This window comes from Danio aesculapii, chromosome 6 (assembly GCF_903798145.1).
Source record: "Danio aesculapii chromosome 6, fDanAes4.1, whole genome shotgun sequence".
NCBI classification, from domain to species: domain Eukaryota; kingdom Metazoa; phylum Chordata; class Actinopteri; order Cypriniformes; family Danionidae; genus Danio; species Danio aesculapii.
In genome coordinates, this window is record NC_079440.1 from 52249873 (window position 1) to 52265204 (window position 15332).

Sequence of the window (15332 nt, forward strand, 5' to 3'; positions counted from 1 at the left end):
ATTAATTGCTATTAAATGAAAAATGGTACAATATAGCATTTAAATCCTTCACACAGTCACAGGCCTCAGAAAACATTTACGATATGATCCATTATGATCCAGACTTAACATTGGGTGTACTCGTGATGTGACTATTGCAAATGTTCCCATTGCGATATCGATGCTGAAACAATATATTGTGCAGCCCTAATGAAAACTATACTCAAAAATACAAGAAAACATACAAAACCAGAAATCAGAATTACTAAAAATTAAATTAACAAAAATATTAAATAAAACAATGATTAATATTATAGTTCAGGTCTGTCTGTCTTGCTTTCCAAGAAGATACATGTTATTTGCTGTATTTTACAAACAACAATAAACACCTTTTTTGTGTGTGTTGTGCTGTAAACCTAAAAAGCTAAGCTGAAAAATATTACGAAAGACTATACGTGAAATGAGGTCAAACTTGGGGAAATTTCCCCTGGTTTTCATATGGATGTCATTTGATCCAGCGCAGGACCTCACACTTGCACTTTGAAAGCAGATACCGTAGAAGAGACCTTATAGAAGTGTAATGTCTTTTAATATTTCCTCTTGTCAGTGGTTTAGCCTGTAGGTTCTAGTCGATGTTGAGATTTTATTAGACAGCTGCAGCTCATATATATACCCAACTGTACGGTCTTGTAATGGATGTTTCTAATGGAGTTTGCAAATGAAGGTCTGCAGTCGAGAGTATGGCCTTGATGGAACTCTTTTAACAATGTGACTTTGCCTTTTCAGATGGTGGCGCATTCATGAATTTTGCATAGTGAGGCTGTTACTGTACGCTGGAAGACTTTTACGAAGCCACTTGCTGGTCTCAAGAGGTATTGTATCATTTTGTGGGATGAACTCAGTTTTATAATGGTTTGGGAAGGAGACGGTCAAATAATGACTCTTTTAAATAGTGCAAATGCTTACCATGTGTTAAGAATACTTTTGTAATGAGATACAATAACACTTTTTTTAAGCATCTAAAGTACTGTCAGTTGTCTGGCCGAGTGAGAAGATTTTGGGGTTTTTTTTGCCGCTGTTAAGTATGGAATGTTATCTTTTGTCATTTTTACATCGGAGGGCTGGATTTCATCAGTCTGTTTAAGAAGTTGGTTCACATTGTTTCCTTACTAGGGAATTATTATGACGAGCCCGCAACGATTCTGAGGTTTTGGACGCATCAATTCGCTGAAGGGAAGGGAAACTTTTTTACTTTGGCATTGTGTTGTTGTAGGCCTTTTATTATTATTTGCCAGCCAGGAATTTGTTCTCCTGCTTGATTAGAAAATGGGAACTTCACGCCATATATGAACCACTCCACCAGGGTAAGTGTGGATGTCAAGTCTCATTGATTTGATCTCTTGGTTCAGGTTTTTCAATGTTAAGCATAGGGCTGAATCCAACAGTCCAGTTCAGGAAACATAAGCGCAAATATTTTGTAACAAACAAGGCTGTAATCATCATAGACAATGATTTTAGTGAGATAATGTTCATTTTTGGACAAACTACTGCTTTAATGCTCCTCTGCATTACCTTTAAAAAAGTAATCCATTACAAATTACTGACTACTACTCAAAAATTGTAATCTGATTACATTATTAATTACTTCATGTGAAAAGTAATCAGATTACTAATTAATTTACTTTGAAGTTACTTTTAAAACATATAAAATATACCTATAAAAATACAAAATAAACTGCAGCTCTTTCAGTAATTAAATATTTACAGAAAAACTTTACAAGGGGTTGATCACAGTAGCCTGATATACTCAAAAGACGTAAAAAGTTAGCCCAAAACTTTTTTGTCTTTTTTTTTGAACACAAAAGAAGACATGAAGAAAACTGGATACCTGAAACCATTGACATCCAAAGTATGAAAAAGCACTGCAGTGTTTGGGTGTTCTGTGTTTGTCTGAGGTAATTAGTCTACCGAAATGTGTATATTCCATACCATCAGTGGGGAATTTAGGCTTGGGTAATATGGGTGATCGCCCAGGGCGGCATCTTGCTGGGGGCAGCACGAGGAGACAAAAAAGTTCCCCAGTAAAAGCTTTGAGATAAGATTTAATTCATGCAAGTGTATAGAGCGGTTATCCAAGAATAAAGACGTTTGGTGTCTTTTGCACACGCAAGTTTGTTATTCTTTATGTGCAACCGAAACAACGCTGGTGAAAACAAACTGACGCAAGTGCACAGAAGGCCATTCCCGCGCACCTCACATGCGCTTCCTCCTGATCCCGGTTGTTTACATGCACGCCAATATGCATCGACATGCAAGTCGACAAAACTAAAGTTTACATAATATGATGATGATGATACTTTGACTAAGCATGTCTATGAAGCAGAAAGGAGGAATAATGAGTCAGGGAGGTAATTAAAACATCATAATATTAATTCTCGGCCGCGAGTCGGGTCTAAGACAACAGATAATTCTATAAAACATAGATTTTTGTATTCTATAGAACTGTCGTAATTAATATTCATGCAAAAGTCTTAGAAAATTACTCCAGTTGTGTCTTTACATTGTTTTTCAGTTACATTTAAGATTGATTTATGTTATTTTTTAGAATAATAGTTGTAAAATAATAAAAATAATAATAATAAATTGTTATAATTATTGAAAATATAAAAAAAATTCATTCATTCATTCATTCATTTTCTTTTCGGCTTAGTCCTTTAATTAATCTGGGGTCGCCACAGCGGAATGAACCACCAACTTATCCAGCGTATGCCCTTCCAGCTGCAAACCATCTCTGAGAAACATCCATACATCCATTTAGCTTACCCAATTCACCTATACTTCATGCCTTTGGACTGTGGGGGAAACCAGAGCACCCGGAGGAAACCCACGCCAACACGGGGAGAACATACTCCATACAGAAGCACTTTTTTAGGGTGCACAAATGTTTTAGGATGCACGAATGAACAATGTAGTCTCCAACCTCTTTCTTCTGTGCCACTTCTTTTCACATTTTCAGTTTTTCACAAAGATAACATTGGTCCTGTTTTGAATCTGCCACTATGATGATGTATAGTTGTTCGTAGCTCCGCCTTCTTTTGAAAAGAGCACAGTCTCATTAGAATTTAAAGCGGCAGTCACCAAAACAGCACAATTTGGATTAAAGTCTAAAAGGGGCAGTTTCAGAGAGTAATAAAACATTATTTGTGTGACGTTTTGAGCTGAGACTTCACATACACACTCTAGGGACTTCAAAGACTTATTTTATATCTTATAAAAGAGGGAATAATAGGTCCCCTCACTTGTGTCAAAATGACCGGGATGACGGTAAATGTGGGACTCTTCGCATTTAAGATCTTGTTTGTTTAAAATCAGTGATCTACGCTGCCTGATTGAGAAACAATATAAAGTGGGTCTCAAATCGGACAAGAAGCACTGCATTAAATTCCATTGTTTCACACTATGCCTTTAAAATACAAACATTTATTTGACCACAGTTTTATCAATGGATGTGCTCAGCTGCTGCTCCTGATGGTTTTAGGTTGTGTTGAAAAGCGACCAAAATCCATCATCGGGCCAACATCTTTAACCAACGTCATATGATATCAAATGCTGACATTTATTCGTCAGGTTTGGCAACCAAAATCCAACATCTGATAGACGTCATATTGGTAACGTCCACACAACATCAAGCTGTAACATCATTAGACGTTGATATTTTGTTGTTTTTAGGTTGCGTTGAAAAGTAATGTCGGCCTGATATTGGGTTCTGACGTCAACTCAATTTTCATTTCCAATCAAAATGCAATGCCCAACGAGATTGTAGTACAACGTCGACCTGACGTCATGTTGACGTCCTCTGCCTGCTGGGAAGAGTCAGTAGTTAATAGTCTCTTTTTGGCCTGTTTTATCCATGTTTTGCCCATTTTAGTTGCATTTATAGTATTTTTAATGCCAGGTAGTTAGGTTTTTTTTGATTATTTTAAAATTTGAATGGTTTGGTTGATTTAAAACTTGTCTAAGTGCTTTGCCATTCTGGTAAATAAGGCAGTAAATATACTTTTGTTATAGGGCAGAAATTTATGTTTGTTGAGTGGTTCAGACCCAGTGTTGGGAAAAGTTACTTTAAAAAGTAGTACACAGTAGTACAATATTAAGTTACTCCCTAGAAAAGTAACTACAGTAGTTGCATTACTTAGTTACTTTTTGTGGTAAGTAATGCGCTACATTACTTTTGAGTTACTTTGTCTTACCTTTGCTCTGGCTTGATCTCTTTCAGAACTTGTTTTTTTTTTCTTCTTTATTTAATAGAAGAGCTCTGCAATTAACGTCACACTGTATAACCTTCATTTACTAATAAAATATATTAATTTAGCATAATGTTACCTTCTGAGAACTTCCTGACCCCAGAGCTATAAACATGCTGTATATGCAGATTACAGATTTTGAATTCAGCATTTTTTTGGAGCTAATTAATTAAAATACAAAGTAACTCACATTACATTGAAAATAAAGTAACTAAAATATTATTACTTAATTTTTTATGTAATGCATTGCTTTACCAGTACTTATTCGTTAAATTACTTTACACATATTATTCGACAAATAAAGCATTATTTCCGTGCAGTTTTTTGCACAACACCAAATAAAGACTACAAAACAACTTAACCGTGTCTACGTGAATGAAAATGCTGCATGAGAGAAAAGATTTGCCCACAGGTTAAAGTTGACAGAAAGACATTTTTGTGTCGTGCTACATATTTCGGACAATTTTTTGCTCAGAAATTTGAAATCCATGTGGCAAATCAACAGGAATTTTTGAATGATAAAGAAATTTCCCTAGATTTCAAACGGGATTTAAGTTAGCAGCATGGTTTCCAGCACCGGCCAGCAGAAAGCTGCTTGCTTTAAACGTTGCTGCAACATTACAATAGATTGCCAAATTTTCCCAAATCTTCATTAACTTGTTAGGCTCACGACGCAACTACCTAAAAAGAATTTACATACTTGTAACCCTAAAGCAACATTCTAGAAATCAAGTCAAGAAAACATCACTACTACACATTACAATACTGTACTTTTAAATGGCCTTTTATCTGATTTTATGCTTGAACAATTAAATGAACGTATACGTCTATAAAAACGGACAATATTTAGATTAAATTACATTATCAATGCTGTAACAGAAACCTTATGGTATTGACAGGTGAGTGGGCTTGACAAACAACCTGTAGAAGAATCTTTTCTCTCCATGTATATGTAATTTAATAAACTACGCTTACTTGCATCTATATATTGCTACACTATTTTAAGTCATTTGTATGTCACTTTGGATAAAAGCATGTAAAATCTCTAATTGAAAATATTGAATTAATCCTTTATTTGTTTTACATTTATATAACACATTCACTCTTATTCATATCAGTTCAAGGTAGTTGAAATGTATATTATTTTAACACCTTCAATCCATTTAATTATGGTGGCTTGAGAAAGCCAACATACTGTTATACATAAACTTATTACTCTTCCATCTTCTTCTTCTTCTTCTTAGACTATTTTAAGAACGCTTCTCCTCCTCGATAATTCATACTACAACCACCAAACTAACTCAAAACCTCCAAACCATGCTGAAGTAAGTTGCAATATCTTTTCCAACTGATCCAACTTACGGTTTCCCAAAAACTGTCCCCGAAATTTTGGAAAAGGCTCATTGACTTAACATTGGACCAAACTTTGTGAACTCATAACTTTCTACCAGACTGTCATACAGACTTAAGATTGGGCTCATTTAACTCAGACTACCAATCTGCCAATCACTAATGACCTTTCAACTTACTAGCCACACCCTAGCAACCATTTAAGGCACGCTAGCAACTGTCCCATAGACTTCCATTATAAAACATTCTATTACATTGGACATACTAACAACATACCAATTCATACTAGAAATATACTAATCCATACTAGAAACATATCAACAACATACCAATCCATACTGGAAACATACTAATGACATACTAACTCATACTCACCATAAACATACTAGCAAACATGCTATTTCATACTTTAAACATATTCAGTTCAATTCGTCTTTATTTCTATAGCACTTTTACAATGTAGTTTTGAATGAAATGTTGAAGTTCAGTTCAGTTTAGATTAGTTTTAGTTTTTTTCCTCGCCGCTGTTGCCACTGCTTTGCATGGTTTGGGACTTGTAGAGCTGCGCATCGATTCAGTGTTTGGACTATCAGCAGTGCATATAAACATACTAGCAATATGCTAATTCATACTATAAACATATTAGCAAACATGCTAATTCATACTATAAACATACTAGCAAAAATGCTAATTCATGCCATAAACATACTAGCAAACATGCTAATTCATACTATAAACATACTAGCAAACATGCTAATTCACACTATAAACATAATAGCATTGCGGTAATTTATACTAGAATCGTGATAATTTGTTAGCAACTGCCTAAAAACCACTCAGAACACCTTAGCAACCACCTAGCAACCGCCTAACAACCACTCAGAACACCTTAGCAACGCCTTAGCAACCACTCAAAATACTTTAGCAACCACTTAGCAACACTTTAGCAACCACTCAAAACACCTTAGCAATGACCTAGCAACATCTTAGTAACCACCTAGAACTCCCTAGCAAGTGCCTAGCAACCACTTAGAACACCCTATCAATGCCTTAGCAACTGCCTAGCAACCACTCAGAACACCTTAGCAACCACGTAGCAACATCTTAGTAGCCACCTAGAACACCCTAGCAACCGCCTAGCAACCACTCAGAACACCTTAGCAACTGCCTAGCAATGCCTTAGCAGCCACTCAAAATACTCTGCAACCACCTAGAACATTCTTGCAACGCCTTAGCAACCGCCTAGCAACAACCTTGAACACCTTAACAACCACTCATAATACCTTAGAAATTCCTTAGCAACCCCCTAGACCACCCTAGCAACGACTTAGCTACCACTCTGAACAGCCTAGCAACCGCCTAGCAATGCCTTAGCAACCACATAAAACACCCTAGCAACACCTTAGCAACTACTCAGAACACCCTAGCAACAACTTAGCAACCGCCTAGCAACACCTTAGCAACCGCCTAGCAACACCTTAACGACTCAGAACACGTAAAACCTATGCTGGAATAGTTGCCGAAAGAAGGGCACTGTAGCCTCACAACAAGAAGGTCGCTGGTTCGAGTCCCGGCTGGGTCAGTTGGCATTTCTGTGTGGAGTTTGCATGTTCTCCCCTTGTTGGTGTGGGCTTCGTCCGGGTGCTCCGGTTTCCCCCACAGTCCAAATACATGCAGTAGGTGAATTGGATGATCTAAATTGACCATAGTCTATGAGTGTGTATGGGGGTTTCCCAGTACTGGGTTGCAGCTAGAAGGGCATCCGTTGCATAAAACATATGCCAGAATAGTTGGCGGTTCATTCCGCTGTGGCGACCCCTGATAAATAAGGCACTAACCCGAAGGAAAATGAATGAATGCTCCCAGAAGCCAGTAATTGATCACACAATCCACTTTCCATGTTCATCCTCTTTGGAAGTGAATATCCTGTAGTCAGTGTTGTGTTTTTCTTCACCTTTTGTAGTTTTGTTCTTGTATTTTGAGATTGTCATGCTGCTTCTACTGGTGACTGATGCAGACAGCCTTTGATGCCAACAACAAAAGTCTTGAAAAACGTGTCTCCTCCCATTTTAAAAGCTGATAAGCTGGTTTTATTTGTCGGCAGGGCCCACTAATTTACATCGGCCACTGTAGCGAGTTGTTTTGCATCAGAAAGCCAATGATCAAAGACGCCCATCCCATTAGCAATAATAATTGGAGCAGTGGAGCATCGCGCAAAGACATCGTAACTAGGCCACAGTCATGCTTCTACGCTTCATAACTTTTCACTGAACAGAGTAAAATAGGCCTTGTATTAAATCTTTTTATAGATTCTTTTGACAAGCAAGAAGCGTGATTACGAGCCTCAGGCTTTCGTGCAATATGATCTCCTGACAGTTGGCTTTTATTAGTTTAACTGTAACCACAGAAAGAAATTGTCACTTGTTTTTAATCAGTTTCGCAGCGTTCGCTTCAATTCATCTGTTGTTATTGGCCAACGTGTAAGAGATGCAGCTGCTTTTGAGTGTCAGCATGGAAATGTGACTTATTCTCCCTCTCTCCGTTTAATATTTGCAAATTCCCAGCCATCGTAACTCTTGTTACAACCAGAAAGCATTACCTCATGGCACCCAGAGCCACCGTCGTCGACTAGATTTAATATGAACAATCTGCTGCCTTCTGGATGTGACTCACTGACTCGTTCTGAACTCTCTTCCGTTACGTCCCTCGGCCAGCAAACATTATTTCATTACTTTTAACAGAAAACCACATAGTCCATGGTTTCATACTTCCAAAAGAGTTGTTCAACAGGAATAAACTCGCAGATGGTTATTATGATAGGATAAGTTAATGGAAACAGAGTAGTAAGCAGAAGTCTGGGGAATATTTTGGCCATATGACTGCGTATTAAAAGTTTGAAAAAAAGATTATTTTTCATGCTCAATTTTGGTCAAATCTAGTAATAATAATAGTATTTATAAGAAACGTAAGTAAAGAGTTTTATTATCTGTTTTATTAATTTTCAGTTCTTTACTTGATTTTATAATAATAATTTCTAAAATTTAAAAGCATTAAAACAGAACAAACATCGATCTGTGGACATCGGATAAAAATATGTATAATTTAGCATTATTTATATATATATATATATATATATATATATATATATATATATATATATATATATATATATATAAAGTTGATGTCAGAATTATTAGCCCCCCTGAATTATTAGCCCTACTGTTTATTTTTTCCCTCAAATTCTGTTTAACGGAGAGAAGTTTTTTTCAACACATTTCTAAACATAATAGTTTTAATTACTCATTTCTAATAACTGATTTATTTTATCTTTGCCATGATGACAGTAAAATTATATTGTACTAGATATTTTTCAAGGCACTTCTATACAGCTTAAAGTGACATTTAAAGGCTTAACTAGGTTAATTAGGTTAACTAGGCAGGTTAGGGTAATTAGGCAAGTTATAGACAATCAAAAAAAATTATAGCTTAAAGGGGCTAATAATTTTGACCATAAAACTTAAGAACTGCTTTAATTCTAGCAGAAATAAAACAAATAAGACTTTCTCCAGAAGAAAAAATATTATCAGACATACTGTAAAAATTTCCTTGCTCTGTTAAACATCATTTGGGAAATATTTAAAAAAGAAAAAAGATTCAAAGGGGGGCTAATCATTCTGACTTTAACTGTATATATTAATAATAATAATAAATGATAACTTGACTTCTAGTTGATCATTTGGAAAAGTGGCAGAAGGTGGATTTTTCCGATGAATCATCTGTTGAACTGCATCCCAATCATCACAAATACTGCAGAAGACCTGTTAGAACCCACATGGACCCAAAATTATCATAGAAATCAGTCAAGTTTGGTGCAGGAAAAATCATAGTTTGGGGTTATATTCAGTATGGGGGTGTGCGAGAGATCTGCAGAGTGGATGGCAACATCAACATCCTGAGGTATCAAGACATTTTTTCTGCCCATTACATTACAAACCACAGGAGAGGGCAAATTCTTCAGCAGGATAGCGCTCATTCTCATACTTCAGCCTCCACATCAAAGTTCCTGAAAGCAAAGGTGCTCCAGGATTGATCAGCCCAGTCACCAGACATGAACATTATTGAGCATGTCTGGAGTAAGATGAAGGAGGAGGCATTGAAGATGAATCCAAAGAATCTTGATGAACTCTGGGAGTCCTGCAGGAATGCTTTCTTTGACATTCCAGATGACTTTATTAATAAGTTATTTGAGTTATTGTAGAGATGTATGGATGCAGTCCTCCAAGCTCATGGCAGTCATACACAATATTAATTTTGTTTCCACTGTACCATGACTTTATATTCTATACTGTACATTATTACTGTTAAGTGACAAGACTTTTGTCTAAGCAAACTCAGACCTTACTGTCCTAATTAAATAATTAAAAATCAAGGCATGATCATCTTTTATTTTTGTAAAATATATGTAGGTTAGAGGCCTTTGCTTTTCATATAAGCCACTTCTGATACCAAATGATCAACTAGAAAACAAGTTATTATTTGCTGTTTCTAAAACTTTGATAGGGGACAAGAATTTTGCCAGGTAGTTTAAGAATATAGAAAAGCCCTACTTTGTTCATTTACTTTTCAAAATACAAGCATGACATATTAAAAGATCACAGTGCCCAAATTACACATTTTAAATCTTTATACTATGCTATTATCTCTATAAACCCTGTAACCAATATGGGATGCTTGAGAACATTTCATTAAGATCTCATTTTGTTTATTGGTATATACGATATGGTTCAACAGTAGTAGTAAATGCTTTGGTATTTTGCCAACCATTGTTCACTTGTGTAAGGGTCATGTCAAAACTATAACAATCAGTATCATGAATACCCTTTTATGTTTGACAGATTCATTTGGATGTCTTGGAAATGTTTTTTTTACTTCCAAAGATTGCCTCCAGAACAAGGAATCGCTCCACTCTGTAAAAACAGAAAATTGCACGCTCTGCTAAACTATGACTGAATGAGTTGAACACTTCCTGCTCTTCCAAATAAACAGTGGGAGAGAATTGTGCGCAGATTTCTGAGAACTCGCGCTTCGGATATTGGCGAGCGCCAGCATAATGTGGAAGCCATATGACAGCTCTTTTCAAATGTCTTGCACATGTATTCAAGATTGGATGTAGAGAATTGAATCATTGTGCAAGAGCTCAATAATTGGTCACACGATAAATTATCTGAGTGTAAACATGCAAACAAATGTTTAAAATAAAACATCCATGGAGTTTCTTATCAAAATTACTTTAATGGTAGCAATAAATATGTTCACCCTCACCGTTATTAACAGATTAATGCTACATAAAATTTATTAGATGGAAGAATGAGACAAGTCTTGAAGACAACAGACTAATGCTTGAGAATGCAGAGTAGTTTATATCCGATGTAGTCCATATGTGCGCTTCAATTCAAATTAATTCTCATTTCTTCATTCGCAGTCATCTGATTGTCCATCCATATTCCCCATGTCTTTGGTTTTAAATCTGAAATGTGTCCTTTCCGCACTCCAATTATCAAAATAATGATTATTTTTGAAAGATACCCACAACTCTAAAGTCTCCCATTGGTCAGTCACACAGAAAACCCCGCCCTAATATCACGCCATTGGTGCATAGTTTGCTTTTCACTGTTATTGTTCGGTAACTCTGCTGGAATGTCGGTAAATGTATATTCTACAGAACAATTGGGTTTTAAATGTGCCATTTATCTTTATTCAAATATCAAACACATGATAGACATTAAAATTAATGCAGATATAGTATATGATTAAAAAGATTTTCTATGTACATTTTTGCTAAATGAAACTCTCTTCAGATTAAAGTCTTATTTCAGAGCATTTGCAGCAAGCGTTTTGTCGAAGCACCTAAGTGAAGGATCCTCCAGTTTTTAAGATTGTAAGTCCGTCATAAACAGGGCAGAATTTGAACAATGTGCACACTGTATATGGCTTGTCGTGTTTTAGAAAAGATGAATAATCCATGTATTCAGAAGCGCTAGCAGGATCACCGAAGAGTGCAGTGCATTAGCAGAGCTTTTCTTTGGTGCTTTTGAATGATCACTGTAGGGACTGTGGCGCGGCTCCACCCTGATGCTTGTGCTGCATTGCACCATTGGTGGCTGAAAGGACGTTGGCCTTTTTGCAGGTCGTTCTGGGCTGGATCCATCCGTAGGCCTTTCCCCATTGAATAACAGCAGATGACCTTTACGATCCACCTCCATCTTAAACAGCTCATACTCTTTGTGTGGAAGTCGTATCCCCAATGCATCGCAACCCTTCGTCCAGGTTATGTCTTGCTCAGTGCCTGCTTCCCATCCACCTGCTTGTCCACATCTTCCATTTTGCGTTGAATTCAATTCTCGTAACAACGCCCGGTCGAACACGATCACTTTTGCACCTGTCACTTTAAAGACGAGTTCGGTGGCTCCACGTACTTTTACGGATTGTCCTACTTTAACGTAATGACCTGATGCTGATAGTGTAAAGCTAGGCTGGCGGCATGTTGGGTCAGAGTAGTGATGATATGTGCCCTCCCAAGTGCGTTGCTCCTCGTTGAAAGCAAAGAGGCGGGTAAGGAAGAGGATGGCGGGACGGGACTCGCAACGTTGGCTTACCCAGTTTCCATTTAGATTCAGAGGGATGGAAGGGGATGGAGGGAGAATGGGCGGATGCTGCTCTGAGGCTCGATATACCAGGCTGCACACTGGGCATGGGTGGATGTGATGCTGAAAGTGAAAAACAGTGTTTTTATTGATTGTATTAAAATGTTTTTTTGATTATTATTATTATTATAGCATTAAGTAGTACATTTTTGGAATGATAAAAGGTCATTTTAATCAGTAAGCATGCGTTAAATTGATAGAAAGTGACACTGAAGATATTTATAATGTTTGTGAAAAGTTCACATTTCAAATAAATGCTGTTATTTTCCATTTTCTGTTTATCAAAGAACTGGAAAAAAATAATTTCCACAATTAAATTACACAGTACAACTCATTCATTCATTCATTTTCCTTCGGCTTAGTCTCTTCAGGTCACCACAGCAGAATGAACCGCCAAATATTCCGGCATATGTTTTACACAGCGGATGCCCTTCCAGCTGCAACCCAGTACTGGGAAACATGCATACACTCTTGCATTCACACTCAATTTATTCAATTCACTCATAGCGCATGTCTTTGGACTGTGGGGAAATCTAGAGCACCTGGAGAAAGCCCATGCACACAGAAATGCCAACTGACCCAGCCGGGACTCGAACCAGCGGCCTTCTTGCTGTGAGGCGACAGTGCTAACCACTGAGCCACCGTGCCGTTATCCCAGCAGAGCTGTTCATAATTATTACGCAACAATAATTATAATGATAGGAAATATTTATTGAGCTCCAAATCAGCATTAGAATTATATCTAAAGGAGTATCAATGTAGAACTGAACACTTATGGGTTTTTCTTGATTGTAGTAGTCTTTTTGAGCATCAGATATAAAGAGACTTGACACATTAAAAAGATGCCAACCCCAAATTTTGTAATAATATATACATCAACCATTCATTTGTTTCTGTGTAGTGGAAAGAGCTTATTTCTAAACTTATTTGTGCAGTTAAACTAGCTTAGTCAAAAGCTTTATTATTAGTAGAAAATAGTTTTTAAAATTGGCAAGGAATATTTTGTTGGCTCTAGTGCAATGAGAAAGTAACCTCCATTTTCAGAGACAATAAATATTGAATAATTTGTGCCAGTGCTGATGAAAAAATAAAAAGCTGGATGTGCTTTATTTAGGCAAGCTGCCATGATTATAAATTGCAAGACTTAAAATAATTCATAGAAATCTTATCTATAGTATACATTGTTGCATTTACATGCATTCATTGCATGCCAACAAATTTGGCATGACATAAGTATATCAATCTCTACATTCTGTTTTTTGTACGTTATATGTGCATGAGTATGAACAACCAATAATTAATTTCAATGCTCACTGGTGTCACTAAATAGTTTAAAATGTCTACATATATTGCTGTTATCTCCGTGGTCACTGAATATAATCAGACCCCTAGTTTTTCACAAATTTTTTGTGTGAATTTTTGTGATAAAAATGACTGATTTTGTGGTGGTAATTGCCAGAAATTTGAGGTCAAAATTATTAGCCCCTTTAAGCTATATTGTTTTTTGATAGTCCACTGAACAAACCATCGTTATACAATAACTTGCCTAATTAAACTAACCTGCCTATAGATAACCTAATTAACCTAGTTAAGCCTTTAAATGTCACTTTAAGCTGTATAGAAGTGTCTTGAAAAATATCTATTAAAATGTTATTTACTGTCATCATCTCAAAGATAAAATAAATCAGTTATTAGAAATGAGTTATTAAAACTATTATGTTTATAAAACAAAATACAAAATCATTTATCGATTTGATGCACTAAACCAGCCATACATATAAAGCAAAAGTAATGTCCTTCAATTCAGTCACTTTCAGCGGCCGTCATCCTTGAACTTATCTCCGTCATTGTAAGCTGCTTGCTTTTCTGTCTGTTCCACTGTTCCGTTTGTTAGATCTTTGTTCCCACTTTCTTTGCAGTCTAAAGCTCGTCAAACGCACAAAACGCACAATTCGCTCCATAGGATGTCTAATCCCATCTTTGCATGACTTCACATGTAAATTACTGCTTTATCAGCATCTGTTTGCTGCATAGGTTGCAAACATCCCCCCTTCATGTAAGGGTGCAGGTGAGACGTCATTTTTCACGTCATACATCACGTGCGCTGCGTATGCAACATCTATATGTCATGTAAAACATTAATTGCAAACTAAAATAAATATAATTTGATTATGTGGTTTGGAATTGGATGTTTTATGAGATTATTGACATTTTTTTGCAATTATTTGCATTTAAATTAAGAATTTTGCAGGATCGCAAAAATTTGTGACTTTTTGTCGATTTTGCGTTGGATTCAGCAATCGCAGAATTGTGAAAAACTATGGGGTCTGATAATCATCATATCAATCATATAAGCATACCAAAGCCACTTTTAAGCAACAAATAAAAGTAGTCTTAACTCTCACCATTGCATTCTGCAATGGCTCCTGGTAACCACTTGGCCTATAGTGCACCCTTCATTCCAGTCTGTGTGAACTTCCCCTAAGAACAGCTCCTGAGCCGGTCTGCTGTGTGGATGATGATGCGTCTCCACCCGCAGCAACTCCAGCTCCATCATGGAGAACCCAAGAGCCCCAGACAGTCTTTCTCTGCTTGGCACTGAAGAGTTCATAAAAGCGATGGAGCACCAGGTGTCCTTCAGCTTTGAGTCCCCAGGCAGGAGGAGGGCAGGCGGGTCGCCAGAATGATGGATGGCCTTCTGACTGGTGAATGACCATCCCTACTTTATGGAGGTGGTGCTCTGCTTCGGTGGCTCCACGGGTGATCCACGAGGCCTGGCGGAGCCGTAGTTTACCCCTGATCACAAGAGAGTAGGTTGGGACGTGGCACTCGCTTCAGAATAATAGTGTTGGAGGGCCCTGAAGAGACGTGTGGGGCTTTGGTAGAATGTGTAGGATCGAGTGAGGAATTCTGGACCAGGCCTCACTTTCACACTGAGTATGAAACAAAAAGGTTTCAAGTCAATGGATTTGTCATCATGGCAATTGAAAACCAT

The 15332-nt window shown here is 36.9% G+C and overlaps 1 protein-coding gene across 1 annotated transcript; it reads right to left on the bottom strand.

Moving 5' to 3' along the window:
- Positions 1-10905: 10905 nt before the first annotated feature.
- On the bottom strand, positions 10906-15332 carry LOC130231256 (protein APCDD1-like). The gene is given in 8 exon segments (XM_056460745.1): positions 10906-12400; positions 14743-14795; positions 14798-14913; positions 14915-14988; positions 14990-15019; positions 15021-15041; positions 15043-15173; positions 15176-15332. Coding segments are annotated over 8 exon segments (1347 nt in total). The 3' UTR covers positions 10906-11635.